At 28.6% G+C, this 18,682-nt stretch overlaps 2 protein-coding genes across 2 annotated transcripts; one reads left to right on the top strand and one right to left on the bottom strand.

Moving 5' to 3' along the window:
• Window positions 1-8,215: 8,215 nt before the first annotated feature.
• LOC102584577 (anthocyanidin reductase) lies at window positions 8,216-12,115 on the top strand. Its single transcript, XM_006343213.2, has 6 exons — window positions 8,216-8,359; window positions 8,691-8,857; window positions 9,389-9,589; window positions 10,533-10,692; window positions 11,235-11,448; window positions 11,730-12,115. The coding sequence occupies exons 1-6, from the start codon at window positions 8,230-8,232 to the stop codon at window positions 11,872-11,874; spliced, it is 1,017 nt and encodes a 338-aa protein (XP_006343275.1). The 5' UTR covers window positions 8,216-8,229; the 3' UTR covers window positions 11,875-12,115.
• LOC102584900 (pentatricopeptide repeat-containing protein At1g55890, mitochondrial-like) lies at window positions 10,568-13,906 on the bottom strand. Its single transcript, XM_006343214.2, has 2 exons — window positions 12,667-13,906; window positions 10,568-10,681 (listed from the first exon to the last, which is right to left on the bottom strand). Exon 1 carries the CDS (start codon window positions 13,847-13,849, stop codon window positions 12,710-12,712), a length of 1,140 nt encoding a protein of 379 aa, XP_006343276.1. The 5' UTR covers window positions 13,850-13,906; the 3' UTR covers window positions 10,568-10,681; window positions 12,667-12,709.
• Between the last annotated feature and the right edge of the window lie 4,776 nt (window positions 13,907-18,682).

The following is an 18,682-nucleotide window of genomic DNA, read 5'->3' as shown; positions in this document are numbered from 1 at the left end:
GATATTATGACTAATATTTTTAAGGGAAAATACATAAAAACCCCCCTGAACTTGTCCGCAGAACTTACTTTAGTACTGTAACTTTACGGGTAATTATTTACCCCCTTTAACTCATTTCAAGTGAATTTAATACCTCCTTAATTGATGATATGACAAGGAAAGTGTGATCACTCTCCCAAACTCGCGTGAAAAGGGGAAAAAGTAATTAAAAAGCTGACCAAATTTCAATTTCATTAATTTTTTCATTTTTCTCTCTCTCCACCTTTCATCTTGTTCACAAAGCCACCGTATGCCACCATGAAATCAACCATTTCTCCATTCCTCTTCCTCCATCCCCACCCCCACCTCTCTGATTCCACTAGAATAAAAAGTGAAAAAAAAAGCATTTTGATTTCCTTGGAAAGGACAAAAAGCTGGTCGGAGATGTTTATTGCGTGGTTAAAGAAAGCGGAAGTACTATACCTTAACACTCTGAGGCGGGTGTTCAGTTGAGGAAATAAAATTGTTCGTACCGATGGTGTTTGTGGTGGGTATTGTGGAGTTGATGATAGGTATTGGGTAAAACCATCCATATTCATTTCGATTTGGTGTTTGTGGCGGATCTAATTACCTGCACGCGTTTTCATTTTCGCCACCATTTCATTCTTCTCTCACTATTCTTCAATTTTTTTTATAAATTTGTTTTCAGACGTTTATTGCGGCAAAATTCTGTTGACATCATTGATGTTTGTGATGGGTATTGATGTATTTTGAAATTGACAGCGATGGCGTGGTATTTTGGAGTTGATTTCAATGGTGATGGTGTTAAGAAATATGAAATTAACAGTGATGGAGGCGATACAACTGTTGGTGATGAGTATTGTACAGTTGACGGCGGCTGGTGATATTATTATCGGTGATGGGTATTGTGGAGTTGATGGTTGTGATAATGGTGTAGGTAGTGGTGAAAATGTTGTGAATTTGATGGCGGCGGTAAAGGAGGAACAAAGCGAGGAGTAGTTGGTGAATGGTGGTGCACTGTGAAATCTACGGTGGTGGAATGTGAGGGATGATGAAGGTTTGGGTGGGTGGTTTTTTATTTTTTTAAAATGCGTAAAATAATTTTTAACACGTGGAGGTGCGTGTAGCACACCTACCTTTACAGTTGTGGTTCTAGACTTCTGAGGGGATATTAAATTCACTTGAAATGAGTTAAGGGGGGTAAATAATTACCCGTAAAATTACAGTACTAAAGTAAATTCTCCGGACAAGTTCAGGGGTTTTTTTTATGTATTTTCCCTATTTTTAAACTATAGATAAAGTATGTATATATAGTAATTAAATATGTCTAATTAATTAGTTTTACCAATAAGTAAGCCCAAAAATAGGCCCAAAAACCGATTGTGTTGAATGTTTCACATGTCAGCAAGTTTTCAAATGAAGTTGCTCCTTTCAATAATAATCTCAAATATAAAGTTATAAAAATTATAAAGTTAATATAGCCTTGATTAAAATAATAATAATAATAATAATAAGTGAACTCTTCTATCAAAATTATTGTAATGTATAGTATTACTTATATTATTTTTAAATATATTTAAATATTATATGTTAGGTTTTTTATCCTAATTTATATGGCATTGATAGAATTTAAAGTGTCAAATAATTGTTAATTATTGTAATAGATAATATGGAGTATTTAAGTCATTTATAGTATAGTATAATTAATATATAATATGTAGTATTTAAGTGTTATATTATGGAATTTGAGAAGTTATTGAAATTTTTATATGATTTTAAAAATATTTTAAATTGTTAGCTATTGTGATTTGTAGTACTTTTTTTTAACATAATTTTGAAAGTAATATTTATTACTCTATTTGTTCTAATTTATGTGGCACATGCAGAATTTCAAATATTAACCATTTTTTATATGTCTCTTTAATATATTAAGTTGTTAATTATTGTATTTTATAGTACATTTTGAACCTAATTTTTTAATAATATATGTTATTTGCCATGTCCCAATTTATGTGGCATTAATTGATAGATTTGTTGGAGTCGAGAGATTTATTTTGTTAATTATTGTAATTTATAGTTTCTTTTTCGTCAATTTCAAACAATATATGTTTATCATATAATCCATTTTATGTGGTACCAATAGAATTTAGAGAGTCAATTAAATTTTTTATATAAGTTTTAAATAATTAAGCTGTTAATTATTGTAATGTATAGTATTACTTATATTATTTTTAAATATATTTAAATATTATATGTTAGGTTTTTTATCCTAATTTATATGGCATTGATAGAATTTAAAGTGTCAAATAATTGTTAATTATTGTAATAGATAATATGGAGTATTTAAGTCATTTATAGTATAGTATAATTAATATATAATATGTAGTATTTAAGTGTTATATTATGGAATTTGAGAAGTTATTGAAATTTTTATATGATTTTAAAAATATTTTAAATTGTTAGCTATTGTGATTTGTAGTACTTTTTTTTAACATAATTTTGAAAGTAATATTTATTACTCTATTTGTTCTAATTTATGTGGCACATGCAGAATTTCAAATATTAACCATTTTTTATATGTCTCTTTAATATATTAAGTTGTTAATTATTGTATTTTATAGTACATTTTGAACCTAATTTTTTAATAATATATGTTATTTGCCATGTCCCAATTTATGTGGCATTAATTGATAGATTTGTTGGAGTCGAGAGATTTATTTTGTTAATTATTGTAATTTATAGTTTCTTTTTCGTCAATTTCAAACAATATATGTTTATCATATAATCCATTTTATGTGGTACCAATAGAATTTAGAGAGTCAATTAAATTTTTTATATAAGTTTTAAATAATTAAGCTGTTAATTATTGTAATGTATAGTATTACTTATATTATTTTTAAATATATTTAAATATTATATGTTAGGTTTTTTATCCTAATTTATATGGCATTGATAGAATTTAAAGTGTCAAATAATTGTTAATTATTGTAATAGATAATATGGAGTATTTAAGTCATTTATAGTATAGTATAATTAATATATAATATGTAGTATTTAAGTGTTATATTATGGAATTTGAGAAGTTATTGAAATTTTTATATGATTTTAAAAATATTTTAAATTGTTAGCTATTGTGATTTGTAGTACTTTTTTTTAACATAATTTTGAAAGTAATATTTATTACTCTATTTGTTCTAATTTATGTGGCACATGCAGAATTTTAAATATTAACCCTTTTTTATGTCTCTTTAATATATTAAGTTGTTAATTATTGTATTTTATAGTACATTTTGAACCTAATTTTTTAATAATATATGTTATTTGCCATGTCCCAATTTATGTGGCATTAATTGATAGATTTGTTGGAGTCGAGAGATTTATTTTGTTAATTATTGTAATTTATAGTTTCTTTTTCGTCAATTTCAAACAATATATGTTGTTAATTGATAGATTTTTTGGAGTGGACTATTTTTTTATTAATTATTGTAATTTATTGTTTCTTTTTCGTCAATTTCAAACAATATATGTTGTTAATTGATAGATTTTTTGGAGTGGACTATTTTTTTATTAATTATTGTGATTTATTGTTTCTTTTTCGTCAATTTCAAACAATATATGTTGTTAATTGATAGGTTTTTTGGAGTGGAATTTTTGTTTATTAATTCTTGTAATTTATTGTTTCTTTTTTGTCAATTTCAAACAATATATGTTTATTATATAATCTATTTTATGTGGTACCAATAGAATTTAGAGAGTCAATTAAATTTTTTATATAAGTTTTAAATAATTAAGCTGTTAATTATTGTAATGTATAGTATTACTTATATTATTTTTAAATATATTTAAATATTATATGTTAGGTTTTTTATCCTAATTTATATGGCATTGATAGAATTTAAAGTGTCAAATAATTGTTAATTATTGTAATAGATAATATGGAGTATTTAAGTCATTTATAGTGTAGTAATTAATATATAATATGTAGTATTTAAGTGTTATATTATGGAATTTGAGAAGTTATTGAAATTTTTATATGATTTTAAAAATATTTTAAATTCATAACTATATATTTCAATGTACAAGATTTTGATAAAATAAAATCTTTAAAGTTAAATTATAATGTTTTTGAAATTTAAATTATTAAAACATATATAATGATTTTATAGGAAAAAATAATATCATATAAAATTAAATGAAAAGGATAATGAATTCAACTTTTACCATGATAAGGTTGAAAAATATTATTTAAGTGGAAGGAGGTGGGGCCCACTTGTATATTTTATATAGTAAGTATTGGACATTTGTAATGATTTAATTGGAACAATGGTAGTAAATCCTAGACTCTTCTAATATATAGTAATTTATTTGAATTCTAGCTTTTACTATTCAATTTTTTATTTCAATTGTAACCCTCTTCTATCAAATTTATTTCAATTCTAGCCTTTTCTATTCAATTTTTTATTTCAATTGTAACCTGACCCAAATCTCATTTCATAAACCCCTTCTTCATTTCACCTAACCCAAACCCATTTGAATTTATTTCGTTTGGAATTTGATTCTGGGTTCTTCTACTTCATATTTTTTTCATATAAATGTTTTTCTCTTTTTAAAAAAATATAATTTCTTAAGTCTTATAGATCTCATAAATATAATATTTGAATCAATATGAACTGATATTATTGTATTTATTTTTATGAATTTTTATGTGAATCATGAAGTTGTAATATCTCACCTACTTTTATTCACACTTATTTGATGACAAGTCACAACACACCCAAATCACATCTCACCTACAATTTCCTTCACTCTATTTAATTCCAAATTACTTTCATTACTATTATGTTCTTGTCCCCTCTTCTTTCCCCATTGTAGCCTTATTCTCTTTGCTGCTCCTTAATTATAACTCATCAACTTCTTCTAGTAAAATTTGCCATGTCCTCACCATGTTTATTTAAGACCTCCATTTCATTCTCACCGGCTGAAAACATAATTAAGTAAAAAAAAAATATATTTTTATAAATAATTACTTATTTTTTTAAATAATTATAATTTATTTGAATCATATGGTTATTACATATTATTTCATAATATATTCTTATATTGTATTATATTATTTCTAAATAGATCGTATCATTTTTTGTCGTTTTATAATCTCATGCACCAGCAAATTGAAGACTAGGCTTTTAGTATTATAAAGAAAAAGTAAAATATGCTTATTAAATAACAAAGACAAAATGAGGAGAAAAAAGGCAATCATTATAATAAGATTATAATATTTGTTTTGTCGTTATTTGTTAAGTTGTAATTTTCTTCTCTCCAGCTAGCCCCTGCATGTAGGCAATGATGAACATTTGGACGCAAAGGTTGGAGATTTTGGGCTGCTTAAGACGGTATATATTATATTCTCATCTTTTTCACAATTTTCTCAAATCTGTCTATGTGTATCTCGTGTTATATATATATATATATATATATATATATATATATGCAAATAGTTGCAATTTATAATATGTTAGAATAAGTATCAATGCAAATAGTTTGCTTTAAAAAGCTAACCAAAATAGTAATATACACTACGTTTTTTAAGCAATGGAATAGAAGAATGAATGAATTCTAGTTGAATGTTTAGAACATATAAAACATGAATTTTAAATGTATGAAACGAAAAATAAATTTAATCATGTAAGTCATAAGACACAATGATACATAGAAAAATGTGATTAAAAAGTATTCCATAAGAGGTCTTAAATTTAATATAGGTTTGACAAAGAATGGTAAGTCATTCTAAAAATTCTTCATATTTTATAACATAAAATTTTCATGAAGTCATGATTAGAAAAAACTTTTATTTCTGATTGCTAATGTATGTGCTATCTATTTTATTTTATTTTTTTGCATCTCAATTTACGATTTCCTCGTTCATTAGAGATTATCGATTATCTACTTTTAATTAAATGATCAAATAAATATCATTTTCTTAACAATACGCATGTTTACTAATTTTAAACCATTAGTATACTTTGAAAAGAAGAATAATGAAAAAAGAGAACCAAAATCTATACACACCATATAATAATAATAATAATAAAAATTTTATTATTATTTCTTTTGATATATATAAAAACTAAATAAAACTAAAATGTGAGGAGGAAGATTTTGGTATTACTCCCACAAAATAAGTATAAGACAACTAACAAAGTTTTATCTCTTTAATATGTATATAGTTAGTCATATTGTTATAACATGAGATATATACATTAGTATAATCTCCTACCAATTTAGAAATAGCAAGTCTTATATCACACATCTTGTGTAATTGGATGGCCTTATTCCTTCTTTTATTAAATAGGTAATTAGATTATCAATCGTCATGTTATCTACCATTTCAGTTACCTTAAAGTATTGATTAGCGTTGAGTACATGCTTAGTACAATACCCATGTTTCTTCTATTCACGCTTCCACAATCACTTATTCATACGACCAACTTGTATATTTGGCCAAATAATTCGGAGGCGATCCCTCAAAGTTGACTCGTGTTTTATTTTCAAAAAATAATGACAAATGACAATTATAAGATTTTATATATATAAAATGTACTTTTTAAAAATTGACTACGTTCAACTCTTTAATATCATCACGATATGATAGAGTATAATGTACTATTTTTTAAAAAGTACATATATATTTTAATAATCTTATAAATGTTATTATCTTTTAAAGATGAAAGACGAGCCAACTTTAAGGGACCGTTTTCAAATTATTTAGCCAAAGATATAAGTTAAATGTATCGATGAGTGGTTGTGGAGGTATGAATGGAGGGAACATGAGTATTGTATTCAACGTTAATCTATACTTAAAGCCAACCAAAAAGCTAAGGTAGATAAAATGATGATTGATAATCTGATTGTCTATTTAATATAAGGAGGGATAAGATCATCTAATTACACAACATATGAGATGTGTGATATAAGCTTGTTATCTCCAACTGATAAGAGATTATACTGATGTATATATTTTATGTTATAACAATATGATTAATTATGTATATATTAGAGAGATAAAACTTTGTATGTATCAAGGGAACAACTTTATTAGTTGCTCTAAACTTTAAAATAGTATTTGTGTCAGTAATACCAAAATCTTCCTTTCCACATTTTAGTTTTTATATGTTACATATGTTCAAAAGAAATAATAATTAAATTATTATTATATGGTGGGTATAGATTTGGCTCTCTCTTCATTATTATATCAATGACTTAAAATTAATAAACATGTTAAAAAAATAATATTTATTTGATCATTTAATTAAAAGTTTGACGATCGACAATTTCTAATTATGTTAGCGAGAGGAACGATGACATCGTAAAGGCTTTCTAAAGAAATGAGTAAAATTTTCAAAAAAGAAAAAACTCTTTCCAAGTGATTAATTTTTCTAATCGTGATTTATGTTATAGAATATGATGAATTTTTCATTGAACCAGCTCACTAGAAAAATATACGATGAAAACAGTATCTCAAAAAATAAGAATTAGTTGGTAGCTTCAATTGTCTCTTGGTTTCTCTTTACTAGATTTGCCCTTCCCACTTTTCTAATTTGATTTTGTTTTGGTTGTTGTTTAACGTAGTTTATTTAGGGAAACCACTCTTATGAATTTTAGGAATTTTTATACTTTTTAATCATTTACCTCTGTATCGTAATATACTTTGAGTTGTGTCTTATGATTACTATGATTAATTTGTCTATATGGGTTAAAATCTTGGCTGAGCTGTGTTTTGCAATCTTTTGCTCTAATATTTATCTTTTACTTAGATCTTGAAAGTTAATTGCCTTTCGTAGGTTTATTTTTCGTTTCATACATTTGGAAATCAGCACACTTTAACTATCTATTGTTTCTTTTTCTACCTGAGTAGAAAAAATGAAACAATTTGATTATATATTGATAGCAACTATAAATATTTTTGATAGAGCGGTCAAATTTATAACTTCCCTTTTTTTGGTTCTATAGACTTTGCTTTTGAACTTGGAAGTTTGACAATTTGGTAACTCCATGTGCCTATCTACTTCATGTATAACCTAATGGTCTTAGTGATATAAATCCAAATATAAAGACACAAACATACTTTCATTTGACACTAAACTATATTTTAATGTTTTGAATATTCACATTATTTTTCTCTATAAGGTTTCATTAGTCTTATAATTTTTTAGATTTTTAAAAGATTATTCCATGGAAGGAATTCCAAAAATTGGATTGAAATCAGCTTGTGTAATTGGTGGCACTGGATTTATGGCATCTTTGCTTGTTAAGCTTTTGCTTGAGAAAGGCTACACTGTTAATACAACTGTCCGGGACCCTGGTACACAGAATTTTTCGTAAGCGATATTAATATTTGATAAAAAAAAAATGAAGAAATAAATAAATTATTATTAATGACAAGTGGTATTCATGACATTATATTTTCATATTGGTTCTTATCTATCTATTATCTTCTAAAAAATATTTGACAAAGAAGTGTTTGTAGCATCACTTGAGGCAAGGTATATCCGACCCAACCCAACTAAGAAGAACCGAACTTGACAGACACATCTTTTTCCTTTTGAAAGAATACTCTGAGTAGTGGGTACCTCGTAGGACGTCTCTATTAAATCGGAGAATTCTGATGTTTGCTTTCTGATTTTTTTTATTAGGGAATCATAAGAAGATTTCTCACCTATTAGCATTACATGAGTTGGGAAAATTGAGAATATTTCAAGCTGACTTAACAGATGAAACAAGTTTTGATATCCCTATAAATGGATGTGACATTGTCTTCCATGTTGCAACACCAATTAATTTTGCTTCTCAAGATCCAGAGGTATATATATAATTAACTTTACACTTCTCATTTTACGTTTAATAATCAGTTTTAATAATTATACAATTGTTACGACATGTGTAAAGTCACAAGTTTTATAACCACACAAAATCGATATTGCATCTTTAAGACCTTAAGTTTCAAAAATTTCCATTTCTTTCTTAAAATCCTTCAAACAGAGGCAGGCAGAGTCAGGATTTCATTTGCTAATAATTGAGTTCTAAATTTAATAATATGTTCGACATATTCAGTGACTATCCAACGAAAAGTATACTATTTGAACAAAACTTGTTGGGCTCAACCAAATTCTTGTCTGAACTTCTATGTCCGCCTTTATTATCTTAATTCAAACTATGTTACATAAATTAGATCAGATAGAATGTACACATAATGAAATCATTTTTTTCTTCTGATGACAAGGAAAATCCACAATCGCTATCATTTGGGTGCACACATATATCATAATTCTCACTTTAAATTTATTGACTTTAAATCCTGAATCCGCCTCGATTATATTCTCTTTATTTGCAGAATGATATGATAAATCCAGCAATACAAGGAGTTGTGAATGTCCTAAAAGCATGTGTCAGATCAAAAACAGTTAAAAGTGTTGTATTGACTTCATCAGCTGCTGCTGTGACAATCAACCAACTTAGTGGCACAGGCATAGTCATGGATGAGTCTAATTGGACAGATGTTGAGTTCTTGACTTCAACAAAACCACCTACTTGGGTAATTTCTCATTATAATTATCCATATTTTAATATAATTTTTTATATATTTGAATTGTGTCACTATATTATTTAAAAAGATACATAGATTTAGTATTGGTCGATAATATAAAAAAGTCTTTTTGATAATGAATGAACAAAATTTAAGCTCAAGATAGTAGCAGACACCCTTCTAGAAGTGGTTAACTTTGCAAAATTAACCATCTGTTGTTTTTACACTGTAAAGTGGTTAGCCAATTATGGAACCCGTTTGCTAGTTTCAAAAGCATAGGTGGACTATGCCTAAAAGGGCAGGTCAGGTTCCAGTAAGCTAGAACTATGAAGGGAATGGTAGCACAGATAGAAAATTGTCTCGCAGTGATATGGTGGACCGTTTGGAAGGAGAGAAATTCTAGATGTTATGAAAGTATCAGTAGTCCTTGGCATAGGATTAAAATGAATTGCATTATCACTTTTTGTTATTGGTGTAGTTCGGAATATATAGATGATCCTATAGCAATTATAGACATCTTAGGATTCTTTTAAGATGAGATAGGACCTACAGATAGGTTTTCTTTTTTTGGATTGCTGAGCCTACTCAGTTGTATGTAGCTCTATGATGTAAATTTTTGAGATCCCAGCCTTAGTGCTGAAGATTCATATACAAACTTGTTATCTTTGTCAAAAAGAAAAAAAAATCGTGAAGAAGGCTGGACGAGTGGACACATTTAAAGTATAAATGAAAGGAGTGGAACAAAATGTCGCTTTATTTTTTGAAAAAAGAGAATAGATTGACACTGTCTGAGTCGTGATAATAAATAGACACTTTGTACCATATTCAATTGTGTTACCACAACTAAAAGGTTAAAGTTGTTAAAAGAACATATTTTTATTTACTTAATTATTTCTTCTTCTTTTAACAATATGGTTTACAATTCTAAAAAATGTTTTTTAATACTATGCAGGGGTACCCTGTCTCAAAAACATTAGCTGAAAAAGAAGCTTGGAAATTTGCTGAGGAAAACAACATTAAACTTATCACTATAATTCCATCTCTCATGTTTGGTCCTTACTTTACTCCAGAAACTCCAAGCAGTGTTGATCTTGCCATGTCCTTAATCACAGGTCAGAGTAATAACATCATTAAAAACTTGCACATGAATATCATATTCCTTCTGTCCCAATTTATGTGACACCCCTTTTTACATTTGTGTAAAAAAAATATTACCTTTATATTTAGAAACGATACAACTTTAAAATTCTCATTTTACCTTTAGTGATATGATTTATGATCAAACACATGTTTAAGACTAGTTCTTTTTGTTATAACCGTAGAGTTCAGGTCAGTTTATGCAGACCTCGACTAATACCACATGATACTTGTTAAGCGCTAACTCCCACTATCACAAGTATCGAGTGACCTTGTCCTAGGTTGACAGATGGGAAAAGAAATCAACTAGTGTTTTGTCAAGGCTGACTGAACCTAAGACCGCATGGCTCTCAAACAGACACAGCCTGAGGTGCTATTAAGGCTTGTTTAATACTACAAGTTTCAAAAGTCTTCTTTCTTTCTTAAACACAACGCCCAATCAAAAAAAACCCACATAAATTGGTACGGAGGGAGAAATTGAAAGAATTTAATCTTATCTTTGCAAATATTTTGACAGGGGATGAATATCTTATAAGTAACTTGAAGGGGATGCAGATGTTATCAGGTTCAATTTCTATTACACATGTAGAGGATGTTTGTCGAGCCCATATTTTTGTTGCTGAGAAAGAATCAGCTTCTGGAAGGTACATTTGCTCTGCAGTCAACACCAGTGTACCAGAGCTTGCAAGTTTCTTGAAGAAAAGATATCCAACTCTATATGTTCCTACTGAGTAAGTAATGTCACAGATATCAAATAGAGTAAATGGTCAAACTCACACCTGAACTATCGTCTTTTCTCGAGTTTCACATCCTAACCATCAGTTGTTCCATTTTCCTACCTGAACTATCACCATATATGTATTAAAACAGACCTCAACTATTGAACTGTTCCTTTTTCCTACCTAAACAGCTGATAGTTGGGGTGTGAAACTAGAAATATTGAATAAACACCTCAACTATCCAACTGTTCCCTTTGGTTACAGACATATATAATCTTTGTATCTGATTGCAGTTTCGGAGAATTCCCATCTAAAGCCAAGTTGATCATCTCGTCAGAAAAACTCATCAAAGAGGGATTCAGTTTTAAGTATGGGATTGAAGAGATTTATGATCAGTGTGCTGCTTGTTTTAAAGATAAGGGGTTATTGAAGATCTAAACAGTTTACTGATGAAACTTTGTGGCAAAGAGCAGCACTATTCTGTCAATATTTGTTTTGAATAAACAAGATTTAATGTAATACAGAAGAAGCAACATTTAATAAATAAAATAACTCTATTTTGGTGTTCTATCATCAAGAAATAGCTTTATTGTCGAAGCTTTGTATTCGAACACATATGCCTACTCATGCTTAGAACTGAATTCTGTTTTCCTTCATATTAAAAAAGTTCTGACGTTGAGTGCCAGCCTTTATGCTCTCTGTCTTCCTTGTTCATATTCCTTAAAGGCCATACTTAGAAGTCATGTGCAAATGAGGGAATTCATAGGGAGACTGGAGACACTTCTCTTTCCTACTTCTTAGGGACTGTAGATATATCGTTTCCGGTCTTGTTGTTGCTCCTTTCTGCTACTTATTGATCTCTTCTTCTCTATTACAGATTATTTTTCTCCTTTTCTAGTATGTTATTAAAACAAATGATAATGCTATTAAATCTGAAATTTGGTTTTGCGATTGGAGTTATCTTTCACTCAACTTGTTGAAATAGAACTAAGATTTCTATACAAAAGCCTAAAAAGTACTAGAGAGGGTATGTTTTAGTTGGGAACCTTATACCACAAGACCATTAAACCAACATCAAGTGAAGTCATTAAGTCGACCGAAAACTCACGCATAAAAGGCTGAGCAAAGTATAAATTCATTTAACATCCAAAACAAGAATACATCTTATTGCTAACAGTCATGAAAGTTGAAACTAGCATCAAATTAAGTTCGTACACAAGGTTAACGTACCAAATTCAGCATCTAAAATGCTAAGCAAATCAACTGGTAGTCTTTAATCATCTGAAGGTAGATTGAGCTTATAAAGATGGTAGTCATTTGACTTGCCCAAATGCACAACCTCCTTAGCTTCTCGAATCCTAGACGAGCTCACCAACCCATCGACCACTCTTTGCAACAACTTTGCATCAACATTACACTTTCTTTTAAAAACCTCTTTGCACAACTCAAGAGCCCAATCAAAATCACCCTTTTCGCACGCAGATGAAATGACACTAGCAAATATCACCTTGTTTGGAGCAGAACTGCTCTTCACAAGTTCTTCATACCACTTTTTAGCTTCCTCCAAATTACTCATTTTACAAAATCCTCTAATCAACGCACCATAAGTAAACACATCAGGCTTTAACTCAAAACTTCCCAATTCGCCAACAAGCTTGGCAGCCTCTGAAACTTTGTTCTCATTCATCAGTCCAACAAGCTTAGCATTGTAACTTCTAATATCCGGAACAACATTCTTGCTAACCATTAGCTTCCACATCTTTTCGCCATCATCAAACTTACCATTCGAGTAAAACACCCCAAGAATCGTATTAAACGTAACCAAATCAGGCTTTAACCCATTCTTCTCAATCTCATCAACAAAGGCAGCTGCTTTATCCAACTCCCCTTTGTCACACAACCCCTTAATCATTATATTATACGTGACAACATCCGGCTTCACCTTCAACTTCTCCAGCAATTCCTCAAACAAACCTTCAAGTTTATCATATTTCTGCGAATTAACACAAGCCCCTAAAAGGGCATTAACAGATTTCACACTCTGCTTACAATTTCTCTCAGGCATTTCATCAAACACTTTCTGGGCATTCTCAAATAACCCAGATTTTCCATACAAACTAACCAGCCTTGCCGCGAAACTCTCTTTGGAGATGTCGGGTCGGTATTGTTTTTGGTGTTCGAGGATTTCTTCGATCCATTTGTACCGTTTTGCAGAGGCTAATCGATGAACTGTAGATTCGTAAATGCCGGTTTTTGTGCGGAATCTTGTGACATCTGAATACTGTTTGAATTTCTCAACGAGTCTCTTGAGGTTCCTCTCTTTGTATAAGTCGTCGGAGATTGTTCTGATCGGAGATACTGAGGCTTCAGCCGTGGAGAAAGTCCGGCGGATCACTCTGCTTAAAGAGGCCATTGAGTGAGAAAAGGGTAGAGTGTACTGAGTAGGGTTTATGGAGGGTTTTAATGCAAATAGATGTTTAAAATGTAAAGTAGTAAATTAAAAAATAAGGACAAATGAAATAGTAATTAAAACTTGTGATCTAAAATACGTTATAGATACTTTCACTTGGTCTTCAATTTCGGCTTTAATTGGTGTTTTTGTGTGTCAATTATTGTATTGAGACTATTCTTTTCCCGATTTATTGTGTAACTTTCCGTTTCGTGTTAATGTGTTGTTGTGATGAATCCGACCTCAAAATGGATATATTTTGGACGCTACAGATCAAAAGGGACTCGCTCTATAAAAAATACAAACCAAAAGAGACTCACTTTTTGGTATGTGTTTTTAGGGAGTGTCTCTTTTGATCTGTGGCGTCCAAAAATTATCTATTTTGGGGTCGGACTCTTGTTGTGATTGCCGCGTATCCCTTTTTGTAAATTGTTTGACAAGTCTTTTTTAAAGCTAAGAGTCTTTTGAAAATATCACCTCTATCTTTACGAGATAAAGGTAAGGTTATGTACACTCTGCTCTCTCTCCAAACCCCATTTGTAGGATTACACTTGATATGTTGTTCTTAATTTGAGAATATTTTAATTTCAAATGTGTCATATATATAAGTTAACCACTTAAAATATGTCACTTGTATAACTCATACACATTAGCATCATTCCAATTGAAATACAACAAACAACAACATACCTAGTATATTATTCATTAGTGGGGTTTAGGAAGGGTGGAGTGTACGCAAATCGTATTCCTACCTCGTGAGGATAAAAATGTTATTTCCGAAAGACCCTTGGCTCAGGCTCCAACTGAAATAGATAAGTATGTATATTAAAGGAGACATATATTTTGTGTGTTAACCTAACTACCAAGTAAATGCTTGTTAAAAAAATTCAAAACTTTGAATTGAAATTATCTAATATAAACATTAGTGTTCATGTAATTGAGACTGTGACGAAGTGAACCAATAATATTATGCAGTAACTAATGTCGTGAGGAGAAGATAATTGCACTTTTTGTTCTTTTTTTCCCTTCAATTTTTAACGCTTCTTTCAGGTCTCACTACGTCTAGTTATAAGAAGAATTTTATACTATAAAAGTCAGGTGAAGTGATTTATATTCGCAATTGGAACAGATGATAGTTCAAATGTATAAGTGAAATGTAATAGCAAACTTAAGGATGATGAATATACATATTAAGGCCTCAATTGGACAATTGATTTGGAATCATATTGATTTGAAATTGAAGTTATTACTAGGACATGCAATTTGAATTTTTCAAGTTGTTTTTTCTCACTAACATGAAACGTGAAAACCCCACAAGTTATGAAAACTATCAAAATTTCTCCAATTCTTATAGAGTCTTACCAAAAGATCACAAATTATAGTTCATAATAAAATATCGATATATCTTAAGGCGCTGCATTGATAAGTCGCATATTTCCATGTTCTTTTTATAAGTAAATCTTTGCGATTACAAACTTTAAAAAACATATAATTTTATAAAGATCCCCAATAACGATAATAGTAACCAGACATTCTTTAACATAATTCTTTTACACGGTATAAGACAATTTTTTGGTAGGGAGAGATTCCCTTGGACAGAACCCTATGTGGCACAAGTTCAAAATAATCAAACTTCAATACAAATATTTAATATGAAAGATGTAACGGAGAACGTAAAAAAAAACTTACAACTTAAAAATTTGTTAAAAAAGGGAACATAACTACTGCAACAATTCAACTTAATTTCCATATCTTTTCCATTTATGTGACTTCTGAGTACTGAATAAATTAAGAGTTGAAATTTTGCCCAAACGTCATGCATTGACGATGAATTTTCTCATACTAGCATAAATTTTATTTTAAAAAATTTAAAAATTTAATATTTAAATTTATGTGAAAAATTAAATAATTTAACTTTCGTACTTCAAATTGTGTCATCCAAACTGAGACAGAAGAAGTACCTCTTTTTCCGAGTAAATTTATGTTCAAACATAATTGCTCAACTTTCGAATAACCTTTTGTAACTTCAACTTCAAATATTTTTAAAAAAAGAATTCAACCAAATCATATCGGAACCAGTGGTGTAGCCACATGGTGGATGCCCTTTGTCGGGAAAAAATATTGTATATACAAGTAAAATGATACACAAATAATTAAATAATATATTTTGAACACCCTTAACACAACAAGCTATTATAGCCCAATGGTTTCACTTTCTTGAAATGATGTAGTGCTTGTATAACTGCAAAAGTTCCACTTAATTGTCATATCTATTCCTGCACGGTTAACCATTAATCTAACGTCTCCAAATTCAATACGCGAATTTAAATTTATTCAACTCTTTAATATAAATATCAGACATCAAATAAAAATAATTAGGTCTTAATATAAAGTCTTTATGGGCAGGCCTTGGTTACAAAAATATGACATGGTATTGTAGGGTTTTTTTTTTCCTTACAAATTATCCAATATTCTTTGTTAATTTTATTTTTATTTTCTTTTGTGGTCATCTAGAAATATTGAATAAAAAATATTATAAAGAGCAGTTCTAACTTCCATTTTGGAAGTTAATTATTTGGCATGTACTTCTTGGAAGTAATAACGTTGACCTTTTTCTTATTAAGGGATTTGATCACCTTATTATTTGACTAATTAGTGCATTAATCCAAACAATATATATATATATATAAATCTTTTCACCAAGAAAAAAATCATCTTATTGTTTGACTAAAGCAATAATCCAAATAAGTAGCATCCAAATATATTAATTTTAGGACTATGCTCAAAACAACAATCTTTAACCACCAAAAGTATTGTAAGAAACTAGGTAGCCGTTTGGACATAAAATATATATTTTAAAAAATAATATTCAAAGTAAATAAATTTAGAAATATATATTTTAAGACATATATTTGATTTTGTTTTAAAAAAACGTAATTTTGTGAATGAAAAAGATTTTTCACTTGAAAAAAATGGCTCAAACTCACTTTTTCATATTTGGAACTTATGTTTTGAAAAAAAAAAAAGTTGATCGCTCAGCAGACTCACAGTCACCACACTACTAGAAATAAAGATTTTTTCTACCATGAATCAATGAAAAATTGTGTTATAAAATATAATTTTCGCCCATTTTTCGTAGAACCAAGGCACTAACTCAATAGGAAAACACATGGTGAGAAACATATTTTTACTGAAATACCAGAAAGCTTTCTAATTTTTACACGTGAAAATATTATTATTAGTATTTTTTTTCTCACTGGTTCAATTAAAATATATGTAGAAATAGCCACTGAATATATTTTTTCTTGAAAAAATTTAATTAAAAAATAATAACTTTTTAATTGTGCTAGATCGTATTCCCTTTTTTTTTTGGACTATACATCACTAGTATTCCAACATAAACAAATTAAAGGAATAAAATTTTAAACTGCAAATATATATTTTTTATAGCATACCTAAATACAAAAAAAGATAGAGCATTATTATCATATGCAATAAACCAATTAATGGATTGTACATTGGAAAACACCATGCTCTTATCTTATTTGTCACAACTGAAATACAGTACAATAATAATATATTTCTAATATGAGAAGAATTGATTTAAAAATTGATTATGGGATTAATCAAATTTCTTATTGATATATATTTTTAATTAAGGATAAACATTATCCAATAAATTTAAAGTATAAGAGAGTTGAGACAAGAATAGGGGTTTATGATAAGTTGATGTTTTTGGTAAATGTCTGGTCTACAATTGTTCTTTTCTAATATTTTAAAATTTAATTATAGGGCTTTGGGGCCATTAATATTTAATGACATTCTTTACACAAACAAATTAGGTGTGTTGAAATAAAACAAGTCTTAAATCATGACATAAGCACTATCACGATTTTAAGTTGACCTTAAAGTTGGACTTTTTGTTCACTTACGTGAGGTGATAAGATTCTTGTATAATACAGGGAGATAAATAATATATATTATAAAAAAAAAGTTTTGGAATAATACAATTCTTGCCTAATTTAATTGTGAAATTAACAATCTTATCATAGTTTAGGTGTATTTTTATGTCCTATCCCCTGAAAAAAAACTCATCAATTGTCACTTTTCAATTTCGATAATTGAAAAATAATTATGATCGTGAAGGTTTAATTTTCACTAGTGAAACTCCACAATAATATTGATTATTTTTTAATTACATATCCAAAGAGTGGCTAGCATGCACTATTGATACTTTTTTTTTTCCATATACTCTTTAGATTTATATTTGATATATTGAAATCGTAATTTATTTTATATTATATTATATTATATTTTTAGAGTGCCGATTCTGTTTCATAATTGGAAGAAAAAGTCATTTTGTCTGAAATAGTTTGTCCAACATTTGACTTAAAATTTATTATTAAGATAATAACAAATTCCTATTTGTTTTCTTATATTTCTTCTTTTAATTTTTTTTAATTGGACTTATTTTAAAATCTTATTTGGGTAGAATAATCCACAATGCACAAAATGGCAATAAGAATGATAATAAGAAAATCCAAGGAGTAATGGACGGGAGTCAACTAATTCCCTTTAATAGAAATATTTAAACATAAATAATTTTGTAAGCTATATATAATTTAGATCAGTGAGTTTTCACATAATTGAGAAATCATTAGTAATATTTAATTAAAATTAATTTAATGAAACACTTCTTACTTTCTGAGGGTGAGTGAATTTTTTAAAGATTATGGTCAAGTTAAAATTACCATATAATATAGAGACGGAGAGATTATTATTTTAATTTATTTATCT

This window comes from Solanum tuberosum, unplaced genomic scaffold, assembly GCF_000226075.1.
Source record: "Solanum tuberosum cultivar DM 1-3 516 R44 unplaced genomic scaffold, SolTub_3.0 scf00039, whole genome shotgun sequence".
NCBI classification, from domain to species: domain Eukaryota; kingdom Viridiplantae; phylum Streptophyta; class Magnoliopsida; order Solanales; family Solanaceae; genus Solanum; species Solanum tuberosum.
Note: the sequence above shows the minus strand (reverse complement) of the source record. Positions and strands in the feature narration are given on the sequence as shown.

What these genes read in the sequence shown, in the direction of transcription:
- LOC102584577 (XM_006343213.2), top strand. Translation starts at nt 8,230, where the DNA reads ATGGAAGGAATTCCAAAAATTGGATTGAAATCAGCTTGTGTAATTGGT. An exon ending in TTGCTTCTCAAGATCCAGAG is followed by an intron (nt 8,858 to 9,388) that starts GTATATATATAA and finishes CTTTATTTGCAG; the next exon opens with AATGATATGATAAATCCAGC. An exon ending in TGCCATGTCCTTAATCACAG is followed by an intron (nt 10,693 to 11,234) that starts GTCAGAGTAATA and finishes ATATTTTGACAG; the next exon opens with GGGATGAATATCTTATAAGT.
- LOC102584900 (XM_006343214.2), bottom strand. Translation starts at nt 13,849, where the DNA reads ATGGCCTCTTTAAGCAGAGTGATCCGCCGGACTTTCTCCACGGCTGAA.